The 14,856-nt window shown below is 48.8% G+C and overlaps 6 protein-coding genes across 6 annotated transcripts; 3 read left to right on the plus strand and 3 right to left on the minus strand.

The window, feature by feature from the left end:
- Nucleotides 1-1,094: 1,094 nt before the first annotated feature.
- BDV38DRAFT_249004 (CDP-diacylglycerol-serine O-phosphatidyltransferase) lies at nt 1,095-2,811 on the minus strand. Its single transcript, XM_032054781.1, has 6 exons — nt 2,613-2,811; nt 2,500-2,557; nt 2,397-2,434; nt 2,324-2,335; nt 2,082-2,263; nt 1,095-2,030 (listed from the first exon to the last, which is right to left on the minus strand). Exons 1-6 carry the CDS (start codon nt 2,683-2,685, stop codon nt 1,662-1,664), a joined length of 732 nt encoding a protein of 243 aa, XP_031912792.1. The 5' UTR covers nt 2,686-2,811; the 3' UTR covers nt 1,095-1,661.
- On the minus strand, nt 2,744-4,091 carry BDV38DRAFT_249013 (H/ACA ribonucleoprotein complex subunit GAR1/NAF1). Its single transcript, XM_032054782.1, has 5 exons — nt 3,982-4,091; nt 3,710-3,912; nt 3,505-3,650; nt 2,839-3,448; nt 2,744-2,786 (listed from the first exon to the last, which is right to left on the minus strand). The coding sequence occupies exons 2-4, from the start codon at nt 3,806-3,808 to the stop codon at nt 2,938-2,940; spliced, it is 756 nt and encodes a 251-aa protein (XP_031912793.1). The 5' UTR covers nt 3,809-3,912; nt 3,982-4,091; the 3' UTR covers nt 2,744-2,786; nt 2,839-2,937.
- A 1-nt stretch (nt 4,092) lies between these two features.
- BDV38DRAFT_249016 (threonine--tRNA ligase THS1) lies at nt 4,093-7,183 on the plus strand. The gene is made up of 6 exons (XM_032054783.1): nt 4,093-4,374; nt 4,439-4,880; nt 4,935-5,199; nt 5,251-5,826; nt 5,880-6,552; nt 6,619-7,183. Exons 1-6 carry the CDS (start codon nt 4,230-4,232, stop codon nt 6,771-6,773), a joined length of 2,256 nt encoding a protein of 751 aa, XP_031912794.1. The 5' UTR covers nt 4,093-4,229; the 3' UTR covers nt 6,774-7,183.
- Nucleotides 7,184-7,338: 155 nt separating this feature from the next.
- Nucleotides 7,339-9,254, plus strand: BDV38DRAFT_108263 (glycosyltransferase family 31 protein). Its single transcript, XM_032050927.1, has one exon. The coding sequence runs from the start codon at nt 7,516-7,518 to the stop codon at nt 8,932-8,934; it is 1,419 nt and encodes a 472-aa protein (XP_031912795.1). The 5' UTR covers nt 7,339-7,515; the 3' UTR covers nt 8,935-9,254.
- A 752-nt stretch (nt 9,255-10,006) lies between these two features.
- On the plus strand, nt 10,007-12,229 carry mpkA (mitogen-activated serine/threonine-protein kinase SLT2). Its single transcript, XM_032050928.1, has 5 exons — nt 10,007-10,304; nt 10,454-10,586; nt 10,645-10,711; nt 10,774-11,088; nt 11,151-12,229. The coding sequence occupies exons 1-5, from the start codon at nt 10,192-10,194 to the stop codon at nt 11,792-11,794; spliced, it is 1,272 nt and encodes a 423-aa protein (XP_031912796.1). The 5' UTR covers nt 10,007-10,191; the 3' UTR covers nt 11,795-12,229.
- A 93-nt stretch (nt 12,230-12,322) lies between these two features.
- BDV38DRAFT_108279 (uncharacterized protein) lies at nt 12,323-14,806 on the minus strand. The gene is made up of 2 exons (XM_032050929.1): nt 14,514-14,806; nt 12,323-14,373 (listed from the first exon to the last, which is right to left on the minus strand). Exons 1-2 carry the CDS (start codon nt 14,710-14,712, stop codon nt 12,476-12,478), a joined length of 2,097 nt encoding a protein of 698 aa, XP_031912797.1. The 5' UTR covers nt 14,713-14,806; the 3' UTR covers nt 12,323-12,475.
- Between the last annotated feature and the right edge of the window lie 50 nt (nt 14,807-14,856).

Here is a 14,856-nt window from a genome sequence, read left to right on the forward strand (position 1 = left end):
AACCCAGAATTGCAGCGCAAGGCGCTAATATTGCAGGGATCGGTGACGAATACGATTGCCGCGCTCCACATTACCAAGGACGAGGCATTGTCTTGAAATGAAAAAGAATGTACGGAGTACATCTATCATCTTCAAAAGTATCCAACTGGGGTTTGGTTCAACCATTTCCCCAAAGAGTGGCGAAGGACTGGTCGAAGCGCACTGCATCAACTAACCACTGCCCTACTAAGAGAAGTGGATTAACCAGACTTATCCGAGTTACCTATTTTCGGCAGGAACAAATTAATAAAATCAGCTTGGGAACAAGACCTAGATACAGAGCTCCCTCCACTGATACAAACAGCAAACGAGAAGAAGAAACCTCACCAATAATAGAATAACATCAACGCCCTCTCCTGTAAGGTACCATGGAGCTCTCGCCAATACTAAGAATAAACTGGACAAACTCTCCTTCCATTCTTGGCTTCCAGGGAAAATTCTCGGTCAATGTGAAACAAACGCCTCGAGAGGTCTAGAATGTGTCAGTGCCCCACGGGCGACCTGTCAACATTTCCATAATTATCCAACACAGGTAACACTATGTACTACTAGCCTCACTTGGGCGATTTCATTGTATTATTTGTTGCCCTGTAATTTTCCATACCAGAGAAAAGTGAGTGGCAATTTGAGGTTCTTTGTGGACCTCACCGGGCAACTGGCAACAATCACTCATATAGGAAAAGGTTTTCATCCTTCCAAGTGCATGTGACAAGAATCTCCTTGGGAAGTGGACACGGGAGCGCAGGAATAACTATCGATGGTTGATCCACTTGTATCTGTCCAGTAATCATCTTTTTTTTTATTAGCATGAGTCTTCAGATGTGCGAGGTGTTGATGCAATTTTTTTTTAGCATTTACTCCGTAGGGGTTGTTTGATGGACTCGCGGGCATGCGTCATGTCGTCAGTAGTTACCGAGAACTATTTTCATAGATTGACTCGGTGATTCAGGTCTATAGTACTATTGTAAACGCTGCTATTTTGGGTGGAATAGTGGTCATAGTGGATCTGACATCGCTTTCTGTGTGTGTGTGTGTGTGTGTGTGTGTGTGTGTGTGTGTGACTCAAGGACAGCGTATGCTGAGCTCCCTGCATACAGTAAGGGTATGTCTGGAACTAGTACACATTGCCTGGACACGCGTATAGTGGCTTTTCTCGAAACACAAGTATGGAGGTAGAGTAGAAGGTTTGGAGTGATCCTATATCGAAAAGATATGTTATTTGAACATAGGCTTGAAGTTGCTATTCCCTGTAAAATAAGGGACGCTACCGTACGTGAATCGGTTTATTCATGACATACATTGTGCTGTGTTCAGCTCTCAGCGAAAGACTTGTGCATTCGGTCCGTAAATCTTATGCCTACTTTACCAAGCAGTGAATCATAGACTGGATTTACGAAGGTCAGCCTAGCAAACAAAATGGCCAGGCCAGTAAGACTATCCGTAGCTCTTCGCAATCCAAATTTTCTTCGTCAAAACAGCATTATCTTCAGGAAATGCTTCGTGACCGCTTTCGTTCTAGCTTAGTTACATATATATGTTAAAGTCTCATCAACACTTTTCTATCAAGTAAAGATTCCAATACCGGAATGTCTTTTCACTTGTCGGTACAAAGCTTTTGGTGTTCAGGGTTTGGGGATATGTATAGACTTGCTGACCATCAGACAGCCATGCAGAACAAACAACAACGCCACAGGGTGAAATTCAAAAGCCGTGCCCTGCGCAATAACGCCCAGCGGTAGGTCTTCTTGAATCCATCCCTGAGAAACCCAGTAAGCCATGAGTGACGCAATGGATAGTGTTGTCGGAATCGGCGTGCCCTCGAAATATTTCGACTTTCCAGTCTTGTCCTTGGGAAGTACGGCAACTGTCACGTTGAACCGGGCTAACCGTGTCAGGCCACAAAGGACGAAAAAAGCTAGGAGGAGGTGGTCGACATTTGTGCGGACTCCGAGAGCGAAGGCTGCCGCGGCCGGTGCCATACCAAAGGAAATCTAAAAGCGACCGTAAGTATTTCGCCATATCAACATACCAGATCAGCATACCAAATCTGCCAAAGAGTCGAGCTCTTGTCCCATGAGCGATGACTTGTTCCTCCACCTTGCAATCTTTCCATCCATAAAATCAAAGAAAAGCCCGAAAGGCATAAATCCAAGCGCAGACCAGATAGCACCATAGTCATGGGGGTCTCCTAGACAGTAACGCATAGATGAGAGGACAGACATAACTGTTCGTAAAAGTCAGTAATGGCCGGCGTTTGATTGCGAATATCAGGGAATAGGCTTGCCTCCACAAAACCCTATGAAGCATAATTAGCAAATCTTGGCAAACATACAGCATGAGGAAATCCAATATATTACCATTAAGCTCAGTTACTAGATCTGCAAGATGCAAAGCCCTGACGTAAGAATGTCCAGTCAGCGGATAGATTTATTACAAGATGTCGCCGAGGTAAAGACTGACCTGACCATGCTGAAGTGCCCTGTTTCCGCAGACAGAAGCATCTTCTGCTTTTCCTGGCCTGGTAAATCTGAGTTTCCGTATCCTTGATCGGTCTAGCAATGATCAGAGCTTACCTCCGTCGCCGGTGGGCGGGACACCGCTATTCGTAGCAGTATTCGACGGCATGACCGATGACCTACGAGACATGCTCAATTCGAATTTCAACGATAAATAAGAACACGCGAAATGAGTGCAATATGAATTGTGAAGCTGTGATTTATGGCAACAGCGGTGGGAAAGTTGCGAAAAGGTGAGGGATTTGTTAGCGGTTGCAGTTGAAAGGATGTTGACAGGCCGCACAGATTCTACGGCTCGGCATGTGTCCCCAGACGTCATTTCCAGGCGGTGTCGTGCTGCGCCACAGACACCAGCCACATCTAAAAAAACCCGAGTAAGGAACTACGAATAAGCACAAGTCGTTTTGGCAGGTTCTTCATTGGTATAATAACATTCATTTAATGGCTGAATTAGTCTACAGCCTTTGCGAATAGGCAAGCCACCTAGGATGCACAGAAAAATTGACACAAAAAGTTCCTGCAAAAGCTCCAGTTTTCCCATAACGCCGTAATAAGACAGTGCTAAGCAAGACGGAGACTGTCTAACGTCGGAAACCTCCACGAGGTCCTCCTCTGCCGCCTCCCCTGGAGAAGCCACCGCTTCCACCACGGAAGCCTCCGCCTCCTCTAGCTCCACCACGGAAGCCACCTCCTCCTCTAGGAGCGCCAAATCCGCCGCGTCCACCTCTCGCTCCACCACGAGGGCCTCCTCTACCACCACGAGCACCACCCCTGGCAGCGCCTCCGGCTCTCTTAGGCTTAGCAGCACCTGCATAGTTGTCAGTAACATGCGCAACATACGTTCGGTCCTAGATGGGATCCTACCCGGTGGTGGCTTAGGCTTAGGAAGGAACCTATGATCATCAGGTCAGTACTGTTCGCAAAGTACACATAGAGGGATGATTCATACTTCTCCAAAGGCAGGAGCTTATCCCCACCGATGTAGACCTTGTCACCAGGCTTGAAAGAAGTTGCGACAATTCCTTCCTGGGGCTTGATGGTGAAGTAGACCTGGTTGATGGGGCCAAGAACCTCGTCGACTTTTCCAATAGGTGTCTGAAGTAACATATTAGTCCTCATTTTATTTCCAGGCGTACATCTTCGGTGACTCGTACTTTGTTCTCTAGGTAGATAGGAGCATTGAAATAAGGAATCTTCGGGTTGATCGATTCGCACACCATCTCGCCCTCACAAGCATGCATAAAAGATCCCATCTCTAAATAAAATCAGTAAACTGTCATGGTCTGAAGATCGCATCGGTATTCTATACCCAAAACCTGTGCTGGTGGTCCCATTGGCTGCTGGAAGCCTCCGCGGCCTGTCCGACGAAATTTTCGTTAGTCCTCGCTCATCTCAACCACCAACTCCGAGAATTGGATTCACTAACCACCACGGCCACCGAAGGAACCTCCGCGATTGGCACCAGTGGCAAAGCCACCACGACCTCCACCTCGAAAAGACATATTGACTTGGTTGTTGAGATTGACCTGTATGAACGGACGGAACCCGGAGAAGTTTTCAAATGGTGGGAAGCTCGAAACGGTAAAGTGTCGCTAGCCTCCAGGGCAGTTTCAAGTCACGTGGCTCACCGCCTTCCGTCCCTCACTGCTGGTTGGGTTAAAGATCTATTCCGATATGCTTGCAAAAGAGTCATCGTCGCTGGCCAACCCCTCCTTCCCCGTATATTTTTCCCTGATCGTTCCTTTGTCGTTGCGGGATACAGCCATGGCTTCTGAAGGTTCGAAAGATCTACCCGTCAGGTCCGCTCCGGGCGCCCAAGGTGAATCATTATCAACCCCGCCAAATGTTTGCGAATGCCCCTCCTAATCTGTCAATCGTCTTAGGTGCCGGTTCGTTACCCGATTTCATAATTGAGCGCAACAACTTCTTCGAGGAGCTTTGGCAGCAATATCTCGAGGAGACCAAGAACAAGCCTCATCCCGAAATTAACGTCACCCTGGAACCCGGTAACGGCAACAAGGAACAGGTCTCCGCCAAAGCCTGGGAAACTACCCCCGCTCAGCTTCTCAAGAATGTTCCTAAGGAACTGAGTGCTACTATTGTGCTTGCAAAGGTCGATAACGAACTCTGGGACTTGGGCCGACCTTTGGAAGGCGACTGCACCGTCTCTTATGTGCGATTCGAGGATCCCGAAGGAAGGGAAGTCTTCTGGCACTCTAGTGCTCACTGCTTGGGCGAGGCTTGCGAGTGTGAATATGGATGTCTGCTCTCCCATGGACCTCCCACCCCACAGGGTTTCTTCTATGATATGGCCATGCCCGATAAGTGCGTCCCAGAAAGAAACAGGTCTAGCTCGACTGGTTACTGACACTGCCATAGCCGTGTTGTAAGAGAGACCGATTGGCCAGCATTGGACAAGCACGCAAACCGTGTCTTCAAGGAGAAGCAGAGCTTTGACAGATTAGAAGTTACGAAAGAGAACCTGAAGAAGATGTTCGCCTACAGCAAGTACAAGCTGCATTATATCGATAAACTGGTGACCGGAGAAAAGAGCACTGTTTATAGATGCGGTACCTTGGTCGACCTTTGCAGAGGACCCCACATTCAAAGCACTGGCAAGATTAAGACCTTCAAGATCATGCAGGTAGGAATTTAAGGAGTCATCCTATAAAATCGTCAGGCTAATTGCTTCTAGAACTCATCTGCTTACTTCCTTGGCGACCAAAGCAATGACTCTCTGCAGCGTATCCGTGGTGTTGCCTTCCCCGACAAGAAGCAAATGCAAGAACATTTGAAGTTCCTAGAGGAAGCGGAAAAGCGCAACCATGTGAAGATCGGCAAAGAACAGGAGCTCTTCTTCTTTGATGAAGTCTCCCCGGGATGCCCATTCTTGCTCCCCAACGGTACCAAGATCTTCAATGCTCTTCAGACCCTTTTGCGATCAGAGTATCGTAAGCGTGGCTACCAGGAAGTCCAGACGCCTAACATGTACGACGTTGGCATCTGGAAGACTTCTGGACATTGGGCTCACTACAAGGATGACATGTTTAAGCTTGACGTTGAGAAGAGAGAGTGGGCTCTTAAGCCTATGAACTGCCCCGGGCATTTCGTCCTTTTCGGCCATCGCGAGAGAAGTTACAGAGAACTTCCGTTGCGTATTGCAGACTTTGGTGTTCTACACAGAAACGAGGCATCTGGTGCACTAAGTGGACTCACCCGTGTCCGGAAGTTCCAGCAAGATGATACCCATATCTTCTGTACTCAGGATCAGGTAAGTTTCCTCAAGATCTTCTTCCTTCCCTCCATATCACTGACGTTTTGAAGATTACCTCAGAAATTGAGGGGCTATTCGACTTCCTTCAATCTATCTACGGGCTTTTCGGCTTCACTTTCAAGCTGAAGCTTTCCACTCGTCCAGAGAAGTACCTTGGAGAACTCGAAACTTGGAATTATGCCGAAGAGCAGCTTAAAGCGGCCATGACTAAGTTCAAGGGCGATGACTGGACCATCGATGAGGGTGACGGTGCCTTCTACGGACCTAAGATCGACATCACTATCGCTGACGCTCTCAAGCGAGAGTTCCAGTGTGCCACTATCCAGCTTGATTACCAGGCTCCCATCAACTTCAAGCTTGAGTACATGAGCAACGAAAAGGCCGACAAGAGCCAAGCGGCTGCCGAGTCTGCCGAGGGCGAGAACAAGTCTAGCGAGCCTGGCCCTGGCCGTGCTCGTCCAGTTGTCATCCACAGAGCTATCATCGGTAGCTTTGAGCGATTCCTGGGAATCTTGATTGAGCACTTTGGCGGCAAGTGGCCTTTCTGGATCAGCCCTCGCCAAATCCTGATTGTTCCTGTCATGCCTGCTGTAAACGACTACGTGGAAGAGCTGCAGACTATCCTGCGCGGTGATAAGCTGAACGTCGACATTGACATCAGCGGAAATACCATGCAGAAGAAGATCCGTACTGGACAGCTGGCCCAGTACAATTTCATTTTCGGTATGTTACGGCCCGACTGAGCATGTGTCTATCCTGTTATTGTGATGTACTAACTAAGTGAAACAGTCGTTGGTGCTCAAGAGAAGGAGGCTCGCACTGTCAACATCCGCAATCGCGATGACCCTGCAACTCAGAAGCAAGGTGTCATGATTCCTCTCGAGGAGGCACGTGAAAAGCTTCGGGCTCTCAGGAAAGAGCGCAGGCTCGTCAACTCTCTGTAGAGTGGCTTTCTATAGGCCTTTTCTCACGCTTTCTCTTGTTGCTTGTTCCAGAAACGATAAATTTAAGCGTCGCATAGCATCATCAAGATACTAGAAAGCATAGAGGCATTGAGGAACAACGATAAAAAGTTGAATGAAGCAATGATGTTCCAAAGGGAGACGAATTGATGTGATAAATCATGTTTGGAGAATATTTCCATGTGCAACAACTGGTCTACCATTACGGTAGATACAGTACATGTTTTTCTTATTGTATTGTGCGTTTGTAGGTGCAAGATATATTGAATATGAGAAAAGCTATGTCTTGATATGTGAAAAGATCCCCTCACGAAGTTGTTTACTGTTAAAAGCTCGCAGAATTTCTAATACAAGTCATAACCTTAATCTATAGCACTAGTACCCAACGTGGTTATGACAACCAGGACCCGTCAATTGGGGTGATTTGACCGACCATTCAGATTGGGATCTTCGGGATTGCTCAGCCGCAACCCTGGGCGGCAGCCCTTTTCCCTTGACTAAAACAAGGGTCTCATCATCTACCTTTTCTCTTCTGTTTCCTTTTTCACTTTCCGACTCTTTCCCCCCCATAGCGGGCCTGGAACTGAAACTTTTCTCCCTTCCCTTCCCTTCCCTTCCCTTCCTTTCCTTTTACTTAATTTTAGCCCTTCTTTAAACGGTTCAATTTGGATAATCAATCATATAGAACGACTATTAATGAGATATTAGCTATGCTCGGATCGCGATGCAGGCGCGCTATTACCCTTTGCTTCAATGGCGCCGATCCACTGCCGTGATAGCTGTCGCCACTTCTTTTTTGCTCATTTCCTCAGTATTCCTTTTCTATTCGCGACATCATATTGATATTAGTCCTATCCCTAGTGCTCAGTCCCCTTCATCTTTCGGTAACAGCAGTGCTTGCTACGTGGATCTTGACCTGCTGAGGACACACGCGTCCAATTCCTCCGTGGAGTATGCTAGATTGGAGATATCTGTTGTGCGAACCAAGAACTTTACTGGTTTTCCAGATTCACTCGATGTACCAATTCCCACATACCAGACGGTAAAACTGAATACGAAGAATAATACAGAGCTACTACCAGAGAAGAGATGTACTACATCGGTGACAATACATGCCCCTGTGGTGGCTCCACGCCCTAATGCATCACACATGATATTTGGTGTCGCAACATCCACGGAGAGATTGTATGATTCTCTTGATGCTTTCGCACACTGGGCGGGAGGAACAAATGCACACATTGTAGCTGTGGTTGACGATGAAGGCTCAGTGACGCAGTCCGAGAAATGGGCGAAGGAGCTGGATATTCGCCTCACCATTATCCAAAACTCAGATGATTTGCTAGATCGGTATTTTTCCTTGCTCCGGACCCTTTTTGAGCGCAAGGATGAGCTCACTAAGTGGATCGTCCTAATCGACGATGACACTTTCTTTCCTTCAATGAAGAATCTCGTGCAACGGTTGGCGACGTATGATCCGACGGAGCCGCAGTATATAGGGGCACTCACCGAGGATATCTCGCAGTTGTATCATGGGAGCCATATGGCGTACGGTGGTGCTGGGATATTCCTCTCCATTCCTCTTGTTCAACAACTCAATGCTGTTTTCCGCAATTGCTATGATTTCAAAGGCGCCGGTGATCGAATGATTGCGCGGTGTATCTACAGCCAGACCACAACGAAACTCAAATGGGAGCCTGGCCTCCATCAGTTAGACCTTCGTGGCGATGCGTCCGGGTTCTACGAATCAGGCCGTCCATTGCCGCTCTCATTGCATCATTGGAAGTCCTGGTTCCATGCCGACATGGTTGCTCTCAGCAAGGTGGCTGCCATCTGCGGCGAGGCCTGTCTGCTGCGACGTTGGCAGTTGTCAGATGATTGGTATCTGATAAACGGGTTTTCCGTTGTTAAATACTCATTGCCCTTGCAGGATTCGATTTCCATGGAGCAGACGTGGGACAACAGTAAATACAAGGGCCCGGATCCATTCGAATATAGTTTGGGCCCACTGCGTAGCAAGGACGAGGACAAGGTCTCCTTCCGACTGAAAGAAGCAATTGCAGAGACAGACAGAGTTCGCCAGATATATGTTCGAGAGCGAGAGGAACCTCAAGTTATAGAGGTGATCTGGAAACTCAGACCTTGATTGCCTTTTCTTTTCTTTCTTCCTTAGGGAAAAAAAAAAAAAAAAAAAAAAACCTCGATATCTATCCATTGGGATGTATGTTAGCCAGTTAAAAAGTTCCCCTATAGACTAAAAGGCCGTCTCGTTTGTTTTTAACATGTGCCCTAATAGCATCCATTTGTTCAATGCGGGTTGAACACAAATTGTTACAAGGATTGATCTTTTCATCTCTCTTTCCTAAAGCGGTGCGTTGAGGCTAGATGGAATGTGACAATGTGACAATGTGACCCAGTGTGCAGTGACACTGTGATCGTCAGTGCTCCACCCGAGCCCCTCCCCAAATGGGCCTTAGGCACCCAATCCCGGGCGGCAAATCACCGAAACAGAACATCCAAAGTCATGTATAATTTCCTCTTTGTCGATGATTTAAGCAATAGATAAATAAATACAACGCCACCATCTATGTTTGTTTATTCGTTAGTTATACGCTGTGCGGTGGAACAATAGGTCAATGTCAGACTGAGCAAACGAGCTCTATGAAAGAAAGTCATCCATGATTTCATTCTTTGAAAGAACCAAAGTATGTACTCCGGAGTACTTCCAATAGTCCCCACTTTGTCTCCCTCCGCCGATATTTGACTGCGACTGCTGCTACTGCTGCATGTTTGGTGGCCGCCAGAACCTCTGCCATCTGCAAGGCCCCGACCGATCAGCTGCCTTAATTATACCCCTCTTTCACCCGATAGTGAGTGGTTCGACGCGCTTAGTCGTTCATAAACCTGACATTGCTACCTCTGGGAAAGAAGATCTCTCTCTGAGGTTTCTAATTCCCATCTTGCTGCGCCTCATTGTCATAAGTTTTGAAACCCTTATTTCCCATTCAGGAGCCGCAACGGCGGAAGATTGACTTTCCCTTCCCACTGCGGGGCTGCCGTTCCGTCCATTCGAAGCTGCTTTCCCTCTCATCGACCAAGCCAGCCCGCGTCAGATCTTCTGTTTTCTCCCCCTCCCCTCTGACTGAGACAAAAAAAAATAAAAAATCAAAAAGTCCAGAAACTAATCGAGAAAACAACCAAAGTACTCGCGAAAATCCCCACTCCCTTTGGGTGGACTGACCGCACATTTTCCTCCCCCTCCATTTCTTTCTCGGCGTCTACAGAACGAACGCTCGCTTTACCGCCTCGAGTTTCCTTTGTGCTACTAGCAGTCGGTCGTTGGAAACCTTTTATTTTATTTTATTTTATTATTTTTTTTTATCTTCATCACCCCTCCAAAATCATGGCTGATCTACGAGGACGTAAGATCTTTAAGGTCTTTAACCAGGATTTTATTGTGGATGAACGATACAATGTCACTAAGGAGTTGGGTCAAGGTGCATATGGTATTGTCTGGTACGTTATGGATCATCATCAGCTTTTAGCGTAATCGCCTCTCTATCAATTCTGGTACAATCGAGAGTACTCGTCTTGGGAAGATGGATATAAAGAAAAGCTGTCTTGATCACCATATTCTGACGACGATCTCCGGTTTCGCTATCTAGTGCCGCTACGAACATCCAAACCGGTGAAGGTGTTGCTATCAAGAAGGTCACCAATGTCTTCAGCAAGAAGATCTTGGCCAAGCGCGCCTTGAGAGAGATCAAGTTGCTTCAGCATTTCCGAGGCCACCGTAATGTACGTTTGATCCCAACTTGATATCAGTGAAGTTGATAGGGCTGACCGAATCATGCAGATCACTTGTCTCTATGACATGGATATTCCGCGCCCGGATAACTTCAATGAAACATATCTGTACGAGGGTAAGAGGAACTCCCCTTAACATGGTCCACCCACAGTTACTGATATTGATTTCCTTGCCCAGAGTTGATGGAATGTGATCTCGCCGCTATTATCCGTTCCGGACAACCCTTGACCGATGCCCACTTCCAGTCTTTTATTTATCAGATTCTGTGTGGTTTGAAGTACATCCACTCGGCCAATGTTTTGCATAGAGACTTGAAACCCGGAAACTTGTTGGTCAATGCCGATTGTGAACTCAAGATTTGCGATTTTGGATTGGCGCGTGGTTTCTCGATTGACCCGGAAGAGAATGCAGGCTACATGACCGAATATGTCGCAACAAGATGGTACCGTGCTCCGGAAATCATGTTGAGCTTCCAGAGTTACACGAAAGCTAGTATGTGTCCTCTATTGCCACTGACAAGCTCTCTCACCAGCTACTTTGCTGACATACAACAGTCGACGTGTGGTCCGTGGGCTGCATCTTGGCCGAACTCCTCGGCGGCCGCCCTTTCTTTAAGGGTCGTGACTATGTCGACCAGCTCAACCAGATCCTACACTACCTGGGCACTCCGAACGAGGAGACCTTGAGCCGCATCGGATCTCCCCGGGCCCAGGAGTACGTACGCAACTTGCCTTTCATGCCCAAGATTCCCTTCCAGCGCTTGTTCCCCAGTGCCAACCCCGATGCGCTTGATCTGCTCGACCGCATGCTGGCATTCGACCCCTCGTCGCGTATCTCGGTCGAAGAGGCCCTGGAGCACCCATACCTGCACATCTGGCACGACGCATCGGACGAGCCGACATGCCCCACAACCTTCGATTTCCACTTCGAGGTGGTGGACGACGTACAGGAGATGCGTCGTATGATCTACGAGGAAGTCGTGCGCTTCCGTGCCGTCGTCCGACAGCAGTCCCAGGCGCAGGCCGCCGCTGCCGCGCAGCAACAGCAGATCGCCCAGCAGACCAACGTCCCGATCCCCGAGAACCAGCAGGGCGTCTGGAAGCAAGAGGAGCCCAAGCCTCAGGAGGCGCTTGCCGCGGGCGGTGGCGTCCACAACGATCTGGAATCGTCCCTGCAGCGTGGAATGGACGTACAATAAACGGGCATGGGTGGCATGAAGTCCTTGACCCAAGTGAATATCTTCGTCCCGGAAATCGCAGGCGTTTCCGGATATTTATATGCCAAGAAAATAAATATATTCATGGGTTCCCCCCCCAAATTTTGGTTCATCCCATGCAGTTAGTTTCTAGCGGTACTCCTTTCCCTTTTTTCTTCCTATTTACCTATTACAAGGTTTACGAGAGGACTGGTTCACTCCCATTCCGTTCTTGTATGTGCCCGACTTTGCCCATGTTACTGGCTACTGGCTATTTGACTTGGGTCTGTGTATGAGCGTGCATGAGGAAGACGGCCAGCTGCATTGCAATTGAGCGCTAGTTTGATCTTTTGATCGATAAATGGATAGATTTGATGAAGTAGTTGATTACAGGATAGTATAAACAAGATAGTACTCCACTTCATTTGTTGGTCGTTCGTATGCCTCTCTTCTTTTTTTTTTTCTTTTTTTTTCTTTTCTTCAAATAAAGGATGATTCTAGTTCTGCTAACAACAGCACAGTAAATCTGAGGATATATAATCATTTCATCAATCATCAATCATACATACATAGGAGCAAAGACTACATGGAAAGGGGGAATCCAGAAACCATCCCCACGCACATCAGGTCAACCCATACATCCACCATTCCATATATACTCTGAAATGAAGAGAAAAGGCTCAGTCAATAGTAGTAACCCCTCCACCAAACAGCCATACAAGAAGCAACGAGCAAATCCAGCATCTTGATACCCTCATCCTCGATGATCAATTTACCTAGTTTAGCGCTCTTCCCGCGCATGCCGCCGCCGGCGTTTTCTCGCGCAAGCGAGAAATCGAGGCGGTCATCGCTTGGTGGACGGCGCAGAGGGCGACGGGGTCCGTCGTCGAGGTCTGCGACGCCGCTGCTGGTGCTGCTTGTTGAGGGTTTGCGGGTGGGTACTCCCAAGTTGGAGGTGGAAGATGTTGAATGGGCGGATGCGCCGGAGCGGGCACGCGGACGGTTGTAATTATTTGGATTGAGGAATTGGGCGAGAGAGGCGCGCTTTGAGGTGCGCTCTGAAGGGGAGGAAGAGCTTGGGTCGAGGTTGTGGCCGTGGTTGGTGGGGTTGCTGGTTGGGTCTTTGAAGGCTGGGGTTTGGCTGAGGGTGAAGGGCGAGATGTGGGAGGGGCCTGGTTGGTGGTGGAGATGGCCTGCTTGAAAGGGGGTGTTGAAGCGGATTTCAGCGACTGTAACGGCGGGATTTTCGATGGGGGCGCCATTGGGGCCTGTTGGGGGCATTGGGATCATGTGTTTGCATTTGAGGCTGCGGCCGTTTACGCTCGTTGAGAATGTGCAGGTGCCGTTCCAGGGTGAGGTGAAGGTGTAGTAGCCGCTTTTGAGCTTGGAGTGGTTGTGTTTCGAGGGACTGTTGGTTCCGTTGTCTAGGTCTAAGGAGCCTCGGCCTTCTTCCTGATATGGTCGTGATACGCAGAGTTTGCGGTGGAACTTTCGGGGATGCGACGGTTGGTTGGGAGTGCTCTCTGCCAGTTCGGCCTGAGTAGGTCGGAAAGAAGACAGTGAGATGCGGTTGCCCATTTCGGAAGGTAGGTTTATTCCCAGACTGGCCAGTGAGAGCGGTTCGCTTTGCGCAGCGAACCGGTTGTACCCTGGCGTGGACACTTCGATGTCAATGGCGCTGCCGTCCAATTTCGGTGTCGATATTGTTGCTACGTTCCATTGGCTTCCATGGGTAGGGTCGCGACGGATGAGAGTGATGTGGAAGCCAGGTCTTTCCGGAGGTTTGCTGTCATAAGGTCTCCTACTTGGGGATTGGCCTGGACTTCTCGCTGGAGAACTCATGCGGTTGTATGATGGATTCGTATGGGCCGACTGAGGTCGCACTTGAGGTCGCCTGGAGTCGAGGCTGTGACGGCCTGAGGTCAGAACCTCATACTTTTCCTTCCAGTTCTCCGCATTTCGTCCGGGCAAATACCCCGACAAGGCACTCCAACGATTGGTCTTCTTCGGCGCAGAATCATCCTCGATCAATTCAAATGCGAGTTCATCCTTCGGGACAGGTGGAAGTGGCCGAGCCGGCAAGGGTGGCCTTGCTTCAACCTCGTCACCCGGTGGCGTATGCCCAAGAAAGTCATTGCGACTGTCGGCTGTCATCTGCGTCGCAGAATGGGGTATATCGATCGATGAGCGACTCTCCGTCAAACCCGGACGAGCCGGCATCAGCGACAACGGCAGATCCGTAGAGTTTGGCACTGGGAGAACATTCTCTGGTAGCGACACATTGGATCGGTGAGCAGGGAGGGGAGGGCGTGTACTATCCGCATCCACCTTTGCACCACCACCGCCGCCACCAGGAACAGGCTTCCGTCGAACGTGATTCATTTTCGCAAACTCAGGAGGAACATCCGCTTCCTCTCCAAGTTCCCTCCGCAGTTTCGCCTCTTCCTCGCGCTCTTGTTCACATTCCTGGAGCAAGACATCGTCCTCGGGTGTCGAGACATGCAGATAGTAGAGGGAAGCATTGATGGCCTCAGCCGAAACACTGGCTTTCGTTGGTGGTTTCAGTGGAGAAAGAAAGACATCTACATTGCGGATCAAAGACGTTGAAATTAGCATCCATCGTCCAATCTTGAATAGATTAAATGATCGGTCAATTTCTCCCACCGCTTATGCGGGGTATATTTATCTTCAAGCGATTATGCAGCAACCGACCATGACGTACCTTTACTGCCCGGGACTCTCACAATATACAAAACCAAAGGATCAAGTTTCTTCTGCGTCGGATTCCGTGGATAAGCCGGGGGATTCGAGGCTACTGCGGTAATGGAGGATAGCGATCGAGCCTCAACGGGGCCTTGGGGAAGGCTGTGGTTTGGCGATGCGGCGGACGGAGAATCCGCCGCTGCATCGACCTTGGCCATTTACGGGAGAGGGAACAAGAGAACAGATCTCCAAGCGTCAGGGTCCAAGAAGGAAAGGGCGAGAAATCGATGGGTTAATACTATGAAGGAAGTAATAAATGAATGGGTGAATACGAAGGCGAGGTAAACAAACGCTTGCGGAGA

The sequence above is a fragment of the Aspergillus pseudotamarii genome (assembly GCF_009193445.1).
Source record: "Aspergillus pseudotamarii strain CBS 117625 unplaced genomic scaffold BDV38scaffold_32, whole genome shotgun sequence".
Lineage (NCBI taxonomy): Eukaryota > Fungi > Ascomycota > Eurotiomycetes > Eurotiales > Aspergillaceae > Aspergillus > Aspergillus pseudotamarii.